Source organism: Rattus norvegicus, chromosome 17, assembly GCF_021556685.1.
Source record: "Rattus norvegicus strain SHRSP/BbbUtx chromosome 17, alternate assembly SHRSP_T2T, whole genome shotgun sequence".
Taxonomy (NCBI): Eukaryota; Metazoa; Chordata; class Mammalia; order Rodentia; family Muridae; genus Rattus; species Rattus norvegicus.
This window is the reverse complement of record NC_141550.1, coordinates 53,458,372-53,479,446: the sequence shown is the minus strand read 5'-3', so window position 1 is coordinate 53,479,446 and position 21,075 is coordinate 53,458,372. Positions and strand designations below refer to the sequence as shown.

Here is a 21,075-nt window from a genome sequence, read left to right as displayed (position 1 = left end):
TGCAGTTTTCTTCTGAGCGTTCTCTCAGTGCTAAGATTTAGCACTGAAGTGAGAAAACTTGAGTCTCTGGATCCTTCAACTAGTTTTCTAGTTCCTTCTTTTTATTCCAACATGCCAGATAAAACATACAGATTCCAGTTATTTCGTGGTTTAACCAGTGGTAACTGGTGTCAAACAGAAATTCTTACTAAAGGGGGAATTAACTGTAACAGTTACAAGGGCACTGGAGAAATTAGTGTGCATGCTAGCTCTGTTTGCTTTCAGTTCAACTTCCACTCTTATTGGCTGGTTCAAACTCCCTGTTCTTAGGTGGAAGATGCAGGTACTTAAATACTTTAGATGCTGTTTTTCCTTGGGGTTTTGGAAAAAGAATATTGTCCTAACAGATTATTCATGAAGATTATGATGGCTTGAGGGCTTCTATTAAATAGATTTTGAGAATATAGCTCAGTAGATAAATGCTTGCTTTGCATGCATGAAGAGGTCCTGAGTTTGATTACCAGCACCACAAACAAAACAAATACCCAGCTGGGCAGTGGTGGTGCTATCTTTAACCCCAGCACTCCAGAGGCAGATGCAAGTGGATCTCTCTGAGTTCAAGGCTAGCCTGGTCTACAAAGTGAATTCTAGGACAGCCAGGACTGTAATACAGAGAAACCCCATCAAACAAACAAATAAACAAAACCAAAACCAACCAACCAACCAAAAAACCCCAAACCAAACCAACTCCCACAAAAGAAAAAAAAAGCAAAAGTAACAACAAAAAAACCTCTTGCATCCTTTCTCATGCCTAGAAAGTTGGCCCTTTACCTCCCCACCCTCATCCTCTCATTCTGCATCTCTGCCAACATTATTTGTAACAGCTGGTAAAGTAAGAATATCATTCTGTAAACATCAATTAACACCACAAACATTTTTAGAAAAGGAAGTTTATTGGTCTTTAAATGGCTCAAATTGCAAGTAAATGAACCGGGTAGCGGCATCAGCCCAAGACATGTGATGCTTCTCTGTCAGCTGGCTTCATAGCACCTAGTACCCAGGAGAGGGAAGGTCTCAAAGCTAATTGCAATGTTAGTGGTTAGGAACCTGGTCAACAAGACTGTAATGAGTGCTCACAGCCATGCTGGGCCTGCTGGCTGGGGTTACACAGGGAACTCTAATTTTGCACATGGCCTAGTCTGTGAAAATATTAAATCAAACCCTTCAAGGACAAATACTTATGATAAGCTGAATATAGTAACTAGACAGCAGAGTTCCTGAATGCCTGTCTCCGGTAACGTCATGAACACATTTGTTTCCTGGAATGCCTGAGTGTCTCCTTGACCATAGGAAATTAGGACTGTGCAACAAGAAAAACTGTTTAATCAAGTGTCTTAGCCCCACAGAGGAAAAGAAAAATCTAATAGTGGTTTACTTCCCATTGAAATTATGCTCCTAACAGCATGCTTGAATTCTTGCAGCGGAAACATCACAGCCCGACATCTGGTCAGTATGTGCCATACATGTTTGACTGCTTCATGTTAGGAAATATTGATACAGTATTCATTATAAACATAAAGAGACTGCAAAGACTTCTCCTAACACCCAAACTGTAACCTCAGGAGTACACATTTAGAACTGACAAGCATTATTTCCTCGTGTCCTAGTACAGACCACTTAGCTCTCCTGAGAGGCTTCCCTATGCCCTGCTCCCAGGAGATTAAACACTTAAATGCACATCACTTGCAGAAAGCGACTCCTGGAGACCAGCACTCTACACAAAAGTAGCATTCACTTAATTGGTACTCACACCCATAATCTAAACTCATTGTATAAATATATGCTGGCCTTTCATCTTTAACTACCTTATAGTTTATTAAAACCAATGAAGGAGCTCTGGAACTCTCAGAACCAGAGTATGGCACACATCTTTAACTTGGTCAGACTCCTAGCAGTTGGACTTTTCTCAGGAATCTTTCTTGTAGCTCTACACTGCCTGGCAAGATAAAACCTTCTGTTATTAGTCACATGGGCAGCGAGTGCTAGTGAGAACACACCCACAATGATGTAACTGGATGTTTTTCAGTTTCTAAATTAAGGCATATTCAAAAATGTCCATGTATAAGTTCACATCTTTTTTCTAAGTCAATCAGCAGGTAATTAATATGCAGATTCACAGATGAATTACTCTCAGTTTTACTATATGTAACAACCATGCCAGTAACTTCTTCAAGATTTGCATAACAACAGTTTAAAAAGTGGTACAGTTAACTATCGTGTTCACAATTGTCATTTTTCAAGGCAGTAGAAGACCAAGACATTTTAAAATAATATAAAATTTAAGCTTTATAATAAACACCAGAGGAAATTGGCCAGTCCTCCCACCCCCCCACCCCATTTCACCTCTTGATTAACAGTTTGAGAAAGACTGCCCCCCCCCCACCTCCCCAAAAAACCCAACCAAGCTTACACGCTACATTCAGGACTGGGATAAAGGTAGGCGATTATGAAATAAGTTGAACTCTGCTTCTTGGTGAAGCCACACAATTTCTTTTTTAAGTGAATTTGACTTCCAGTGCAGTTCCAATTCATGCTTTTAGTGATACACTACAATTTCCAAAATGTTAAAGTAATTTCAGTCAATTGAGCCTCCAATGGCAATGCTTATAAATTATATTTATTAGTATGGTCAGGTCAGGATAAGAAAGGAGTTTGGGCTTTGATTATAAAATGCAGCATCTTTCTCTGATTCTCTTGGCTAAACTTTTCCTCTTCTTTTTTCCATTTTTTTCTTTGCTGTCTTCCATCTTTCTGGCTCGTATTTCCCTCATTAAATCAAAAAATACCTAGAAATAAAGAAAGTGGAGTAAACAAATGAGAAGCAGCATGAACCCAGTGTTTCTGTGTCACAGCACAAACCCCCGGATGAAAGAATCGCGTCTGAGAACTCTCCCTTCCCCAGCACAAGATGGCGAATGCTCACTTACAGAGCTGCCCTACCCCCAAGAGGGCTTATTGGTGAATGCAGGGAGAGGAGAGCACACAAGAAGGTTGAAACTTGAGAAAATTAGCAACTTGTCTGAATGACGTATATCTCATGGTACATTGTACAACAAACCCTACCTATTTTATTGTAATTTTCAAGATTCAAATGAAAATAGTGCTATATAGTAATGACAGAGCCCAAGATAAAACTCAAAGGAGTACATGAAATACTTTTGAAAGGTATTTTTATTTCATGTGTATAAGTGTTTTGCCTAAATATACATATGTATGTGTGCCAAGAGTGACCCATGTATGTGTGCCAATGGTGTGTCCTGTGCCTAATGTGGTCAGAGGCACTGATCCCCTGGAACTGGTGATGCAGACAGTTATGAGCCATCATGAGTGCAAGGCACTGTTCCTGGGTCCTCTGCAAGAGCAGCCAGTGTTTTTAACATCTGGGCCGTCTTTCCAGGCCATATAACGAGCATTTTGTAATCAACAAATGTGTTTTGCTAATTCATTGGTTTGGTGGTAATTATGTTTATAGTGAAAAAAATTAACACAGTAACTAAAAATTCCTTGTATTAAATCTCAACTACAATTCTCCTGTTTTCTAACAAAGAAAGACCCAGAAAAACATAATAGATAAGTGTGAGAGGAGACGGTAACTCTTGCAGGCCACAGTTCTACGTTCTGTTTGCTTTTTAGAGTCTAGCTGCCCTGAACTCACCATCTGCCTGGCTAAGCTTCACATATGTTCACACTTTCTCAAGAAATTCAGTTACTACTTAGGGAATTAAAAAAGTACAAAAACATAAAAACCTCCCAACCTCAATAAAATTAGAAACAAACAAATATAAAAAATAACTTGTCACAAGTGTGCAAACATATAAGCACAAATGACAAAGACTACATGCCGTCTTACTATGCCTTTAGCTCTCAAGGGAAACTAATTGGAGAACTCCCAGCAGCAGACATATGGAGAAGGTACTTGTACAGGAGGGAGGAACAGTGTGTGTGCATCTCCTTGTACTTGTAAAGACAGAACCATCAAAGGATAAACCAGACACTCACTAGCTTACAGGAGCACTATTTTCAAGAGCAATGGAAGACATCAGAACTGAATGTAATTTCTACCTGGAAAAATTACAATTTTGTACACTAAAACCATAAATAAAACACAAAATTCATTAAAATTTGAAAACTGGAAACAATGACTACATTCCTAGTTGATGACATAATCATGTAGAGAAAAAATTATTTCAAGGGTCTTTAGAACACAGTATATGGAAAATTCACCTTAGGTGTTAAAGATAAAAATAAAAGTCTAACAAGTAGGACCATAATGCCTTGCATGCAAGAAGCTCTATGTATGATCCTGAGTCTGTCTGTCTGTCTGTCTGTCTGTCTGTCTGTCTCACATACTCACTCACACCCACATCTACATAGATGCATACACACACTCATACCCACATGTATACACATGTACGTACACACAAAAACACACATGCATGTGTACACGTACACACACAGAACCTCAGCAACAACCAAAACAAGGCCAAACAAGTCTTAAGAATCACTCCGTGGCTCACTGTGAGAGTGACTCACACACACACTCTGGAGGATAACACAAGTGTTGCTGCTAGAAGCAAGGCTTTCCAGGATGAGTGTTACCTCAGAGATGTAAGGATCCCGGAAAGAAAAATCTGAAAGGGCATTAATTAATACTGTGAATTCGTGAGCTTTTCTTTTATTTTTAAAAAGACTTCCTGACACTGTTCAATGGCAGGGCCACAAGGCGGTGATAATAATGAGAAGTAACGGGCAAACAGGCTCCGGTTGACGGCTGAGTAACAATCTATCAAATGGGATTTCTGAGTTGGAACAATAAACATAAAACTTAGATGAGAAAGTGAGGGAACTATACATGCTAATGCCTCATCAGACAGGGAAACGGATGAATAAAGGGTAATTCTGGACTGGGGAGCATACAATGCTGAAATATCACAATGGCATAGACCAGTGTTGGGATTCAAAATCTCCCAGGGATTTTTGGAAGCCTCTGCTTCCAGTTCAGATGGGACTAACTCTAGCAGGAAGCCTCCTTTTTGGTCAAAGAACTCCATGGGAGTCTTCCAGTACTGGTCTCTGTATCAGCACTGTATCATAGTACACTGTGAAATGGACATAGAAGAAGGCTTAACTTTCTAGCAAGTGGATGACTTTCAGAAAACCACCCATACTAGAAAACATGGTAGACAACATTTAAAGTTGCATCAGTTAATCTGATGAATGAAATCCTGTTTCAAGTGCCGACCAAAACAAACATCCACTAAGGAAGAGAAGCCAGAGTCAGACAGCCAGCAGAACCACCTCCCCGTCTGCCCGTCTTGTTCTCCGGGCTCCACCCTCTTTTCTCATAGGACAACTCAGTGCCTATAAAATGTGGCTTTCTAATTCCACACTAATTACCTGAGAAAGTAACCTTTTCACATAAATAAAAATAAAGTTAGACAAAACAAATCCACAGGTTTATACTTGACTTAAAATATCCATTGCTTAAAAAAAAAAACTGCCTTCACCAGTATTTTCACTTTTAAGTATTTAGTGGCCCTGAGTTCACACTAAAGACTATTAAATTGTCAACAGAACCAAGGAGCTATTATAAAAACGAATACACAAAGGAAGTAATATGTGTGTATGTGTGTAGCTTAGAATGGTTGAAAGCTCTAAGGAAGCCATACAATTCAGAAATCACAAAATAAAATAATCAAAATGTGACAGTATAATCTACTTTTCCCCTGTTCAAAGATTAAGTAAGCCACATGAAGACATGTTACAGATTAGGAGACAATAATGACAACAAATGAAGTGGACAGGGGATAATGTTATTATTCTAGACAGACACAAGTCAAAAGGTATGCAAGTCATTAGGCAGATGGACAGAAAGACTTCAGATTGGCAGATGACTGGGTCAATCAATCAATCAAAGCACATGCATTCTCACCCGTAATCAGGGCAAGTTTTAAGGGCTGTTTTAGTTGGGCTGGCAAGGACACATGAAAGCAATTTCTTATAAAGATAATGGAACACAAGGGCACTGGTATGGTGGGCACTTTGTCACCTGTCACCTCTGCTGAAAAAGAATCCGTGCATTTTTCTGATGCACAGAAGTTTGGTGGGGTGCTGTTTGTAGTAGAAAACTGTGTGGGTGCTGGGGGAGAGATAGCTCAGCAGTTAAAAGCACTTTCTCCTTTGAATAGTTGGGTTCAGTATAAGGACTCATCATGACTTAAAATTGTTATTAGACACATGTAGCTTTAGTCTTTCACGTCTATAAATACTGTTTCAATGACTATCACTGTAAATATATTTATGTGTGCATGATTTTTCCAGAAAATACATTTTTATTTTAATACTTTTGAATTTATTGGCTTTAACTTCCTGCAACTCCTCCTAGCGTTCCCCACTGCCCTACCCACCCAAATTTATTCTCTCTGAAAAAAAAAATCAAAACAAACACACAAACCCCTCCTAAAGACAAAATAATACCAAAAGCACAAAAACAAAACAAAAAGCACCCAGGAACCTATTGAGTCAGGCACTCCTGCTCTGGTCAATTCTCCTGAGCCTACGACCTAGGTCTTGGTGTAGGTTAATAGAGCAGTGACAGTATACTGGAGAAAACTGATTTTCTCTTTCCTGGTCACTACCAATTACAAATAGCTTCTTGGTTAGGAATGGGACTTTGTGCCACTTTCCCTTGTCTACAGTAGAACAAAATACACGTTTAGAATCTCAAGTGCTGGGTCACAATTTTAAGAGATTAATATCACATTGCCCTTCTATAAATATGAGGCTTTTTTACATTTCATGCCAAGAATATACTGCCATTTTTTCCCAATGAGATAGGATTTAAAAAATGACATTACTTTTTTAAACAGTACATTTGTTTTTTTAAGCAAGACTAATGTCCTTTTTAAGTTTAAAGCCATGGACATTTTTTCTGATAACGCATTTAGACTGCATTCTTGCTGGATTGCTGGCTGTCTTCTAACTCTCCTGGGAGAGCCTGACCCCACCTGGCATTCTTCTGAGGTCAGCACCAGACATGGCTATGACAGCATGGCTCATCTCTCTACACTGCCTCCTCTTTTTGCCCTTTTTTCCCTTTCCCCTTAGTCTTAGTCACTTTTAGTGTGTTCATAAGTTCCTGAGGACAATTAGGAAGAAAGATATGCCTATGTTTTGAAAACTTCCTCACATTTAATATTAAAATGTATTTTAGAAGAACTTTAAAAATATTTAACATAATCTTACAGAAAACCAGTATAGTATATGGAACAGAAATATTGTAGGACTCACTGTATCCAAGTACTAAGTCTGACCACATTATTAAAAAATTTAATCATGACAACATGGTCATAATATCTATTACAAATGAATAGAAAGAACTGCTGATTTTTTTTTAACCTCATGTTTTCTGCCTCAATTTTTTCTTTTTTCTTTCTTTTTTCTTTTCTTGTGTGTGTATTTTCTTCTTAAGACAAGTTCTCATTGCAACTGTGTAGTCTAGGCTGGCCTTGACCTCACAGACAGCTGCCTGGCTCTGTCTCCAGTGTTGTGATTAAAGGTAAATTCTACTATGGCCGACCAACCTCATGCTTCCTAAATCAGTATTATGGACTTCTAAGTATAAGCCGACTGGTCTACAAACACATGAGGCCATCTAGAGCAATATGAGCTTTCTAGAAATGTGTATTCCCATTCTAGAACAATTGAAGCAAAGTCCTTAGTGGTGAACCTTAAGGCAGTGTGTGTGCTTGTTAGGATTCAGGGACAACTGGCTGGACAGTGGGTTTAAGGGGCTCCTCCGGATAGTCATAGTACACAGTAACTAGAGAGCACCCTAATGAAAATCTCTAAGCACCCTGAAGATATCTCCCCTAATCCTGGAAAGGGTTCCATCCAGAAGGCACCCTCCCTTCAGAGGACTTCTATAACACTAGGCAGGCATCAGTCAGAGCAAGCACATAGCATGTTGGCATGTTAGGATCTAAAGAACTTCTTTTACAGTATACAATCCCATTAAAAATGAAGGCAGTAAGTGGGATGAGGAGTGCTACTGATGACCTAGAACACTATATTCTTCTGTAGTGTCTTATATCTGAGAAGGCCCAAGACAAGGTGAATTTCTACTGTCTTACTTAAACACATTCTAATCTCTGTCAGGGCTGGTAAAATGGCTCTCGGGTAAAGGTGCTTGCCACCAAGCCTAAGGACTTGGGTTTAATTCCTGGTGGGAGGAGAGAACTGTTTTGTGCTGTCTTCTGACTTCCACAAGTGTGCTATAGCTCCCTCCTGCCCTCAATAAATAAAAGTAAACAAACAAATCACTATATTAAATTTTAGTTGGATCTTAGAGTCTAGATAAAGTAGGGTAACAGGGCTTTTATATACATGGTACAGTAACAATGAGAACACCCTTTACCTTGTCAACGTTGGCGCGCGTTTTAGCAGACGTCTCCACATAGTTAACGTTCCACTGGTCAGCTCTGTTTTTTGCCTCTTCTACAGAAACCTGCCTTTTATCTTCTAAATCTGATTTGTTACCAACCAGGAGAAATGGGACATTCTCATCTTCTTTTACTCTTAAAATCTGTTCCCTAGAGAAGTAAAGCAAGTGAGAAAGTATTGACACAATGTCTACATAGTAGAAACCACAGAACAGGGACCGGAGCTGTCTCAGCAGCCAAGACGGTCCTTGTGGAGGAGGATCCAGGTCAGTGTCCGGCACCTACATGGTGGTTCACAAGCATTCCTAACTCCAGCTCCATGGGATCTGATGCTCTCATCTTATCTGTGTGGGTACCAGGCACACTTATGGCACACATAGCTACATGTATGTGTGCCAAACAGAATCATAAATATAAAATAAGTCTAAAATCAAAAACAAGTAAACAAACCCCACAGAATAACAACTAGCCATCTGCAATCAGAACTTATTTACAAGCATGTTTCTAGATAATCCAAGTTCATGGTTCCTGCCAACCACTAATTTAGACACACACTCCCTTGACTGAGGATGGAGAACCCCAGCAGAGGGAACACAAGCACGGCAGTAACAGAAGAGCTGTGAGGACAAGCTCTGCCGCAGGACACACGGCCTTCCCTGGTTGCTATCCGAGTGTGAGCACATTTCATGCATCACAGCTTGACATGTCACTTACTATCCAGATCCAAACCCATCTCCTTAGCTGTTTTCATTGATTTTAGCGTTTCCTTTTCAGTGTGGGACAGAACTTATGGCTTCACAGACGCTAGGCACATACTCTGTCACGGAGTCCCGTTCTCAGCCTGGCTCCCAGTTTGTACACAGTATGTCTTCCTGTTCCAGGCACTCATGCAGCACTTGGCGCCCTGACATTCCAACAGGCTGTGCGGACACTTCACCCAGCCTATCCTTACTTTGAAGATGAGCTTGGAAGATGAGGGGGACATTGCTGAGCTGTTTCTTTGGGACTTTTCTCTTACTTAAGCTGAGATTACGGAAGGAGCTTTCAGAGACAGCACTATTCTTATTACATTCCAAAGGCCCCTCCCACACAGGCCCGAGATTTCCAAAAATAGCTCTTGTATACAAAGATGTTATATGTTACAAGATATCGCTGACTGTCAAGTATTATGGCTCTGTTCTTCCCAGTCATGTGATTCTGAGCAAAGTACTTCTTTGCCTCACTGCCCTCATATATATGGTGGGATTGACAATGCATTCATTACTCACACAGTTGCTGAGAGCATTAAAAGTGAATGCTTATAACTATGTGTGGTGATAGTCAATTATACAGTGAGTCATAGGTGCTCTCATTAGTACTGGAGCAAATGCCTAGCTAGTTTGTCTGTGTATGTATCTTAAGGTCCTAAGACTGAATCTCAGGCCGTGTGCACACGGTGGAAGAGATATGCCACTGAGCTATGCCCTCAATCCCTTTCATTCTGAGAGAGGTCTCAGCAAGTCGCCAGTGTGGCCTGGCCTTGAACTTGGGATCCTTCTGCCTCAATATCACAAGGAACTTGAGTTACAGGTGTCTGAAACCCTGTTTGGCCTTTTCTGTTTCAAAATGAAGAAACATGGGCTGGCTGAAAGACTCAGCTAGCAAAGGCCCCTGTGGCCAAGGGTGACAACCTGAGCTCATTCTCTGGGACCTACATGCTAGAAGAGAATGGAGTCTCACAATTGGTCCTCTGACTTCCACATTCGTCCTGTGGCCTATGTACACAAACTAAATAATAAACAAATAAATAAATGGAATTAAAAATTTAAAAGAAACCAAAATAAGTATCTTAGATCATCTTGCTATCATAGACATGCCATACCTTTGAAATTATTAAGAGATGCAGAAATTATAGGAACACAAACATTTTTAGTTGAGAGAAAATAAAAACATGAATAGATTCTTTGAATGGCAGGTCAGTAAAATATACCTGATTAGTTTGTACAGCTCCACTGTGTAATACTTGTTACCACTAATATGATCTTTAAAATGTGTATCAGCAACTCACCATTCTTGCTACTTAATTTATGATCTGTTTTGGAGAGAATTTTAGCCTATCCTGGCTTGTTTCTAGGGCCTCGTTTTTCTTTCGAGAGTCAGTCCTGTGGTTCCAGGCTGCACCTTTACTCTACAGCAAAGATGCCTGTGTCACCTCCCACTGCCGGGACTACTGCTACATGTTAGGTTACTTTCTTAGTCCAGGCTACTTTCAGACATTACTATTCAAATGTTAAAATATGAAAATCCGTTTAAAACCCAGCTCAATTTTATTTTGGAAGTAAGGAAAGGAAGCTCCAAAGCTTCTCAAGTCCAGTGTAGATCAGCCACATGCTGTACTGTTATATGCTCATAAATGATGCATGTAGGAAAGAAACAGGTCTTTGAGAAAGACTTCCTGGTAAGAAAAAAAAAAGTGTAAGTTCAGTAAAAAAGTATGGTAAGCATGGAGCTGGAGAGAAGGCTCAGAAGGTCAGCGCACTCGCTGCTTTCCAGATGGCCAGGGTTCTATTCACACACAGTAGCTAACAACCGGAACTTCAGCTTCAGGGGTCCACTACCCTCTTCTGGCTTCTGTGCTGCATAGGCATACAAGCAGGCAAAACATCCACACACTTTTAAAAAAGTGTGGTGTGGTAAGTTTGACACTAGCAAGCGCATCTGAGGAGACAGGGAAGCAAAGGCCTGCCTCAGTGACAGATAAGCAGGAAGGGTGAAGGCTGCAAGTATTTAGGAACAGCACCGATGCTAACTAACTTTCAGGTTGAGTCATGTGCAGCGATGTCTGTAACCAGTCAGACCGTCTCAAACTGACTTTGCTGTGCTGCTGAGTCTCTGGGGCTGCTCAGAAACTGCACTGAAGGTACACAGAAGAGCAGCAGACAAATCACCCTGATTTCCCAGTCAACCATAGCGATAGTGACAAAGTCTATTCCATTACCAACTGCAAGGCCTGATTCATAATAGACCCTTTGGTATTTTTTGGAGGAAGGAAAGGGCATGTATTAGTACTTATGTAATTTTCCATGTCTCTCAGTTTACAAGTTTTCAGGGTCTGCACTATGCAGTATCACATGTGAAATTCTTTTACAGAAGCCAACAGATTTAATCTTCTAAATCAGTTCATTTTGTGCATTTCCTCAACCACATGCTTTTGTTTGGGGGACGACTATTCGCTTAGATTCTGAGTTTCAAGTATATGATGCTCAATAGTGTTCAAACACTGACATATCCTCTTTTCTCCACGGTCACCTTCTTATGATACTCTCCCAATGACTTCCCTTTCTGGACCATATATAATGATCACTTCCTACTTTACCCTCCATGTAAAGGGGTTTTGCACCATGCTTTATATATACAACTAGACTGTGTAAACCCCAATTAGAGGATATAGTACATAGTATTATACTATGCCTTGTGCAATAGAACTCCTATCACAGATACAAAACTCTGTATGTAAAAAGCATCTTGGTTGATGAACTGAGTACTGTCAAGATTACTCCAGAGACTGCTCACCCCAGCAGGTCTCAGAGAGTGGTGTCACCTCCTCTAAGCCAAACCTATGGCAAACTCCAATTAGGTACAAAGTAAAGAACATACACTGTAGAACAAAATCAAATATGCTAATATATACAGTGATTCACTTTATAAATTTAGTCTATAAGATTATTTATATTTTAAAAATCCTAGGTACCTATATTATAAGGAGAATGGCAATGTGTCTTTGACAATGACACAAGTGCTGAGAAGTGACTACTACAGAAACGATGTAGAACATCACTGTGATCCATGTGCTACCACAGTAGTAGAAATGCTTTACTCTGAAACACTTTAGTAAAGCTAAAGGCTCTCTGGGTACTTAGAACTACAATGTGACCAGCACTTGGGCAACTGTAAGGCCTGAATGAATGTATGCGTGTATATCCACAGGGGCCAGAGTCACACACTGATATCGAAGTGGAAAGACACTATTCAAGACAGTAATGATTAACAAGCACGAAGCTCCAGTTATCCACCTGTTTCTGGAAAGAATTGTGTGTACACATGAGATTAGGCTGAGCCATACCTGAAGTCCGCTGTAGCTGCAAAGGACTCCATCTCTGTGATAGAGAAGACACAGAGGAATCCTTCCCCACTTCGGAAGTAGTTGTCTCTAATTGCAGCGTAGTCTTCCTGCCCTGCTGTATCTAAGATGTCGATCTGCACTTCCTCCCCATCCAGCACTACCTTCTTCCTGTAGCTGTCTGCTTTGGTAGGTTCATAGTCTTCTACAAACTACAAAAACATACACACACAAAGAAATCCATTTTTAAAAATTATTTTACTTTTAAAAACATCTTATTTTGAAATCACTACTTTTTACCTGTTTTTAATCAAACAGTAAAAACTGTATCATTTTCATCTTAGATTACTGGTCAGTTTCTTTATTTGCAAACCTTCCTGAGGCTGTGAGACCCTTTAACATAGTTCATCATGTTGTGGTGATGCCTAACCGTAAAATTATTCTTGTTGTTATTTTATAACTGTAATTTTGCTACTGTTATGAACTGTAATATAAATATCTATGCTTTCTGATGGTTTTAGGCAACCCACAGGTTAAGAATTGTGCTAGACAGTCAGAATAATTATTTGAAACATAATGTTTTAATAACTGTAAGATTATCCAATATTCTACCATTATTATTTTTTTTAACACTGCATTAATCATCAATTGAAAGTTAAAAACTGATGGAGGCTGGAGAGATGGTTCAACAGCCCTTCCAGAGGACCTAAGTTTAATTCCCAGCACCACAATGACAGCTCATAACTGTCTGTAGCTCCAATTCCAGGAGATCTGACACCTCTATACAGACATACTTGTAGGCAAAACACCAACGAACATGAAATAAAAATAAATTTAAATCATTACAACATTGAGAACCCCATCATCTTGTGGGTATGAAACCAATGCCTGGTTCAAAGCACCCTTTGCTGAGGTCTATGACCAGAATCACTTCCGTCTGTGTAAGATCACAGGAAATTCCTTTGCAAACCTCTTCAAGGGCCTTTTTGGACAACAAAGAAACACAGCATCATCTCAGGATGGGTCTGGATATTGCAGGAATGACAAGAATTCTATATAAACTGAAGCATGGTGAAACCCTTATTACCATTCCCACCATACAACTGGTAAGGCAATAATCACCATTCTCCCACTAGTCTCTGGGTAGTGATTGCAGAATGCAGGAACATCAGCTTCACCACGTGGGTTTGGGCAGCCAGGAAAAGATGTCAACTTGCTTCCCAGTGGACAGCTATGACAAAGGGTGGGTGAATGAGACTCCCAAGGCGCTCATGAGGATGCTGGCTAAGGCTGAGCTCCAGCATACTATTCTGGTGTTTGCCAAGAGGCAGAACTAACTGGACTTCCCCAGTGCCACAGGAAAGCTGGGGCCGTATTCTCTGTGCCATATGAACTGTATGTTCAGGTCACCTGCCCAACCAGTGGGGCTGGTGCTGTAGAGGGTCAGACTGGCTGTCTAATCAGTCTGGAAGCAGAAGTGAACCAGACGCTTCCCCAGTTCGGTTCCTTTTCTCTGCCCTCAACTTTCCTCTCATGTTCCAAGTGTGACTCCTCGGTCCTATGTGCAGGAACTGTCTCCATGGGTGGGTCACATGTACATATAGTCTACGGCCAAGTTTTTATTTAATGTCAACAGTTTCTGCTTTTACGTAGGCAGTTTCTGGTAATCCCATGCAATATTACTTAGCCTTTTGATTCTGAAAAGTGAATCAATTCTGTGAGTACGGAGGAGAGGTCTGGGAGTCAGGGCACCTGATTACCAGGGCCATTGGGCTGTAGATCAGTGTCGGGATCCATTTTGGTGGCTGGTTTTCAACCCAAACTCAGTGCATTTAAAAAAAAAAAGCAAGACGAGAAACTTCATCAAACAGAAGGGTGCATGTGCCTTGGGTAAGTTCTGCAGTAGCAACCTCAACACTAACCCACTGGATTGGCTGTTACCCTGTGGGAACAAACTACTATTGGCTATATGACCACAGTTGAGACCCTGTGACATGATTGCCTTTGAGTCACCTGTATTTCACAGCTTGCTTAAACTTGTGATCGCATAGTCACCTCGGGATAGGCTGACAGCCGTAAGGTCCAGGGTCTAACCTTGTCTTTGGCTGGTGAAAGACTGGGCTCGGTGGCAGCCTACGTTCCCACCTTGTTCTTGGGCTCACTTGGGCATGCTCAGCAGATGAGGAGGAGCTGGTACAAGTTGGGAAGGTAGGTATACTCCAGTGCCACACCCGTGGGCATGCCTATTTCCATGTCTGAGGCAGTTGTCTTCCTCAGCCTGCAAGGGTCTGACCTGTCATCCAAAGATGACCTCTATTTTTTTTTCTTTTGTGTGTTGATAAACCCTGAAGAAGCCGGAGCTGTTCCACTTGTCTTGGGGAAACCTCAGAATTGGTTTATTGGTGGTGTGGAGCATTTTACTGCGTTTAGTACATAATTAGTAACCAACTGTTTTGTCTACTGTTCTCAGTTGTCACTTGGACAGGCACTGTAATTACAGCTCTTAGAGAAAAGGCTCTTACTTACTTAAAGAAAGTTAAAACCTGAATGCTCTTAGTTTGGCTTCCTCATTGGCAGGAAAGGGACTAATGCTGGGCATGGCAGCTCAGGCCTGCAATCTTACCATGTGGGAAGCTGAGGCAGACAAACTGCCCTGAGCTTTTCAAGCCAGTACAGACTTGTGAGTGAGATTCTATCTCAAATTCCATCCCAAAAAAGAGAGGGGAGGGCTAATATGAAGGTTAGTTTGAGAGAGGACTAGGTAAGGAATAAACAGTATAGAATATGCAAATGAACAAACAAATCAGTACTGTGTCCTCCTCTTGCTCCTCCTCCCATTCTTTTTTTTAGCCTGAGTGTGTTTTTGACTTGTAAAATTAAGTAGGTACTGATGTTGGCTCTGAACTTAAAATGGAAAAAATATTATTAGGAGTTTTCGAGGAGTGAAAGAATCCTACCAAACAGCACTAACCTAAGGTGGAAGATACTGTGTCCAAGCTCAACCTTTCTTCAGGTGAAGTTGGGCACTTACCTCATCATACATGAACTGCAGAGTCAGAGCAGACTTGCCCACACCACCACTGCCCACCATGATGACTTTGTGTAAGGCCAAAGAATTCTGACCCTTGGGCTTGTTTGCAGCCATCCTGTGTGCAGTCTTCAGAGGACTGAAAAGAATCTGAGACAAATGAAACAGGGAGGGTTCAGTATACTCATCAGAATTCTGTGCAGGAAAGAAATAATGTCCCTCGGGTTCAAGACACTAGCTCTCATTCTGCAGTGACTTTAAATAGATAGTAACCAGAATACACACTCTTAGAGGGAAAACCATCTATCAAAGAATGCCATAGCAATGAGACAGGCCAATGAGTCAAGGGCATTTCACTTCTAATGGATTCTATAATGAGTTCTAACCAGGGCAACCACATGCTGATGATGGGGGCAGGGGATCTGTTACACTGGAGTAAAGGATCATTTATTTTCATGTTAATTCATATGCTCAATGCTTGAAGAAATGTTCCTCCTAACGTTAGTAGGAAATAAAGACTGCCATTTGCATTAAGGACATCCTTAGGAATACTTGTGGTAAGTGAAGAAACTTCATCCAACAACTGTTAACAGACTTAGAAATAGGATTCCAGCAGAGCATAATTCAATAACCATGCTATGAGACATTGGTGGTTTTCGGAGTAATCAATATAATCTGACTGCTTTAATGTAACATGCCCTCACTTATCTTAGATCATTCATTTGTTTTAATGTATTCAGGCTTTCATGTGGAGTCCAGACTCTTAAGATGCTGTAGTGGTGATGGGCACACAGTTGCCTTTGGCCAGGGTACCTGGTAGGCTTTAGGAGGAAAACACGCTGCAGTCAGCAAAGACAGTTCATGGGGAGGCTTGAGGGAGGACTTTGTGGTTAGGCAATCACGGGGTTACGCCTCAGTCCCTCGTATGTCCACCACAGTTTGTAACAGCTTTGCTTAGGAGCGGTTCAGACTAGCCCTGTCTGCCCGCCTCCCCGCGTGTGTCGCATCTCAGCTCAAGGCTTCCCTGGCTTCCTTCCTTGTGTAAGTGCTCTTCCCTGACCCCACCTTTGCATCAGGTTCCTGCTCACCCAGCTTCCTCTTCTCAGTTTTGGGGTCCCAGTCTCACCTGAAACACTCAATACAAATTGGGCTTTTTCTTTGTGTTCCCAAGTAGCAGCTGATACTTCCTTTTAAAACCATCATGTCTTCAAATTGCCTGAGTGTGTAGTTGTTCAATACAGGTTTCCTCACGTACTGCATGCCAGAAGTCACTTGGTTACATGGCTACTATGTCTCTTTGGTTATGGTTTTAACTTCATTATTATCACATAAGCATGTCTGTATTAGGTGTACATATGCTTGTGCTTATACAGTGTCAGAATGTAGGCATGCACATGCCACACTAGACATGCTAGACATATAAAAGATCAAAATTAGGTTACCAGGTTGCTTTGGGCCCAGTAGGGAAACAACACAGAAAATGTGTGTGTGGTAAGCCAAAGATTTGCACCTCAGTGGTTGTCAGGAAGTGAAGACAGAAAGAACAGGGATGGGGGTTTCAATATTCCTGTCAAGGACATACCTCAAATGACCTAACCTCCTTTTACTAAGTCATACCTCCTAAACATCTGCCATTGCCCAACAGTACCACAAGTCAGCCATGAAGCTTTCAATGTCTGAGATCCAAACTATCTCAACCAATCCAGATATTGTTTCATATGGTAGATATCTAAAGTCACTTCCTACCAGAACATTAGATATACATTAAAGAAAAAAGAAAGAAAGAAAATTCCACTAGACCTAAGTACAATGAAATAAAAAAGGAATTGTGTGCTTAGGCAGCGGCGGCAGCGGGGGTGGGGTGGGGACGTAATGGGATGATTCGTTTAACAGGTAGTCAAGATGGATGTCTCTGAAGATGTGATGTCTGAGAGCTGAGAACTGAAATTCATGAAAGCTGCAGCCATGTCCTAAGGCCAAAACATTTCAGACTTCAGGAATACAGGGCACAGTGAACATAAAACACGAAAAAGGGTTGGCATGCTCCGAGGACTAGAAAAAGGTTGGTGATGAGATGCTTGGTAAGAAACATGGAAGCCGCATGATATGGGACCAAAAGGTAGACAGAGACAGGATCACAGGAGGCAATGAACAACAAGGGAAAGTGCTTGAATTTCACTTATAAGTGCACCAGGAAAACAATAGATAGCAGAGTATAATTTCATTTGAGTTTTAAAAAGATTGCCATGACTGCGTGTGATATCACAGTCTAAGAGCTGAAATTTGTTGAAAACACTTGGTGGGACATGTCTGTTATTCTAATACTTGGGAACTGAAGGCAAGAAGATCAATAGTTGAAGGTCATGTTTGGCTCCATTGGAGCTCAAGGTTAGCCTGAACTACAGGGGACCCTGTATCATCCCCATTCATTCCTCCCCAAACAACAAGACTTGAAAATACAAGGGTTGATCTTAGCTTTCTCCATACTGGCAGAAGAGAGTCATGGGCTGCAATGGTAGGCAGCAGCAGCTCCTCTAGCAGTGCTGGCTCTGTCCTCTTACCTGTTCTCTGAAATCAATGCTACGATGCCAGAGACAGCATTTCCCGAGCACTACTAAATGCGAGGCATTGTTTTGAGTACACTGTACGTAGTAATTTGGTCTAGTTCATTTATGGGCAACCCTACGATGTATGTACAACTTTAATTCCCTGTAACAGATGAGTTACAAGAGTTGCAAAGGTGACATGCTCCAAACCCAGCCTTTGTAATGACCCTGCTGTGTAGGGCATTTGCAAGAACAAGTGATGGGCATGTTAGTTTGACTAGGTGGAGGAAAACAAGACAAACTACTAAGTTTTTGGCGTAAACATCTGAATGTGTATTGACAATATTACCAAAAGTGGAGCAAGCATAGGAAGACATAGGTCTGGAAAGAAACTCAAACTGAACTGAAGCAAAAATAGAAAATTAATTCCAATAAAAAATTCAGTGGAATGCCTTGGCAACAGAACGGATCAGATAGAAGACAGAATATTAATTTAGGGCTTTAGGAGATATAGAAACTAAACCATTCAATTAAAGAAAATGATAAATTAAAAAACCATAAATAGAATATAGATGGATTCTGACATACTCTGAAAACCAAATATATGAATTATGGGCATAAAAGGAGCTGAATTCATCTTCCACCTGGTCCTTTCTGCTGGGACAGACTGCTAGCTAGTCTGCTTCCCAGAAGACATTATATCCTGAGGCTTACCAGGGGACCTGCTGCACTCAGAACATATGACATCATATCCTGAAGAATACCAGAGGACCTGCTGCACTCAGAACATTGTAGGACATCCTGAGGAATCCCAGGAGATCTGTTGCACCCAGGGCATCTGACACCACAACTGGAGACATCCCAGGAGAGCCACTGCACCCAGGACACCACAGCTTGAAGGCATCTCAGGAGTTCCTCTGTACACAGGGCAATTGGGCAACTGACACCACAGTCTGAAGACCTCCCAGAGGCTCTGAGGCATGCAGGGCAACTGACCGAAAAAACTGAAAGCCTCCCTGGAGTGTGGCTGCACACAAGGAAACAGAAACCACAGTCTATTGACAACCCCCTACGCCCCACTCCCTTACTTCCCCCATGCCCCCCATCCCCCAAGTCCCGTTGACACAGGACAACAGTGTGACTGCTACTCCTCTGAATACTCAACAGTCTGAAGGCCTCCCAGGAGAGCTACTGCAGCCAGGGCAACAAATCAGCAGCTTTTCCACACTGTGAATTCCCTCCAGTTGGAAGGGCCCACAGGAAGTCTGCTACAACCAGGGCCACGGGACAAAAGAGGCAGACTCCAGACAGACACTAGGACCAGCAAACACTAGGGATAATCAGATGTGGAGAGGCAAGACCAATAAGCAATAGAATCCAATATTACGTGGGTATCATTAGAACCCAGTTCTCCCACCACAGCAAGCACTGAATACACCAACACACATGAAAATCAGGGAGCTGACCTAAAATCCTGTCTCATGAAGATAATACAGTCCTTTAAGGAGGATATAAATAACGCACCGAAAGAAATACAGGAAAACACAAGTAAACAGATAGAAACTCTTGAAGAGGAAACAAATAAATCCCTTAAAGAAATACGGAAAACACAATCAAACAGGTAAAGGAATTGCATAAAGTGGTCCAAGACCTAAAAGTGGAAGTAGAAACAATAAAGAAAACACAAATGGAGGCAACCCTGGAAATGGAAAACCTAGGAAAGCGGTCAGGAGCTACAGATGTAAGTATCACCAACAGAATACAAGAGACAGAAGAGAGCAGCTCAGGTGTAGAAGATACTGTCGAAGAGATTGACACAACAGCCAAATAAAATTCAAAACATAAAAAACTTCTAACCCAAAACATCCAGGAAATTCAGGGCATGATGAAAAAACCAACGTAAGAATAATTGGAATAGAGGAGAATGAAGATTCCCAGCCCAAAGGATCTAGAAACATCTTCAACAAAATCATAGAAGAAAACTTCCCCAACCTAAAGAAAGAGGTGGCCATAAAGGTACAAGAAGCCTAGAGAACACCAAACAAATGGCACCAGAAAAGAAAATACTCTTTTCGCATAATAGTCAAAACACTAAACACAGAACAAAGAAAGAATATTAAAAGCTGTAGGGGTTGGGGATTTAGCTCAGTGGTAGAGCGCTTGCCTAGCAAGCTCAAGGCCCTGGGTTCGGTCCCCAGCTCCAAAAAAAAAAGAAAAAAGAAAAAAGAAAAAAAAAAGCTGTAAGAGAAAAGGTACAAGTAACATACAAAGACAGACCTATCAGAATTATACCAGACTTCTCAACAGAGACTCTGAAAGCCAGAGGAGCCTGCAGAGGTCAGAGGTCATGCAGACTATAAGAGAACACAAATGCCATCCCAGGCTACTATACCCAGCAAAACTCCCAATCAACATGGATGGAGAAACCAAAATAGTCCAGGACAAAACCAAATTCAAACAGTATCTATCTACCAATCCAGCCCTACAGAGGATCCTAGAAGGAAAATTCCAATACAAGGAAGATACCTATACCAAAGAATAGACAAGATATTAAGCATCTCACAACAAAGCCAAAAGGAGAAAATCACAAGGACATAAAGCTACCTACTTAAAGAACAAAAAACAAAAACAGGAACCAACAGTCATCTGTCTTCAATATCTCTCAATATTAATAGATTCACCTATAAAAAGACACAAGCTAACAGTCTGGATATGCGAACAGGATCCAGCATTTTGCTGCATACAAGAAACATACTTCAATAACAAAGACAGACAATATCTCAGACTAAAAGTATGGGAAAAGGTCTTTCAAGCAAATGGTCCGAAGAAACAATCTGAAGTCACCATCCTAATAGCCAATAAAATAGATTTTCAACCAAAAGTTATCAGGCATGATGAGGGCACTTTATATTCATCAAAGGG

General features: G+C 41.1%; 1 protein-coding gene across 3 annotated transcripts in view; it reads right to left on the bottom strand.

Moving 5' to 3' along the window:
• Nucleotides 1-913: 913 nt before the first annotated feature.
• The window catches only part of Rala (RAS like proto-oncogene A), a 53,035-nt gene continuing 32,873 nt past the window's right edge, over nucleotides 914-21,075 (bottom strand). For 2 of the 3 annotated variants that reach the window (NM_001414180.2, NM_031093.4), the window contains 4 exon segments: nucleotides 914-2,825; nucleotides 8,456-8,630; nucleotides 12,583-12,791; nucleotides 15,611-15,757. In NM_001414180.2, the coding sequence (NP_001401109.1) occupies nucleotides 2,703-2,825; nucleotides 8,456-8,630; nucleotides 12,583-12,791; nucleotides 15,611-15,724 (621 nt within the window). In that variant the 5' untranslated portion in view covers nucleotides 15,725-15,757 and the 3' untranslated portion in view covers nucleotides 914-2,702. 3 annotated transcript variants of the gene reach the window in all.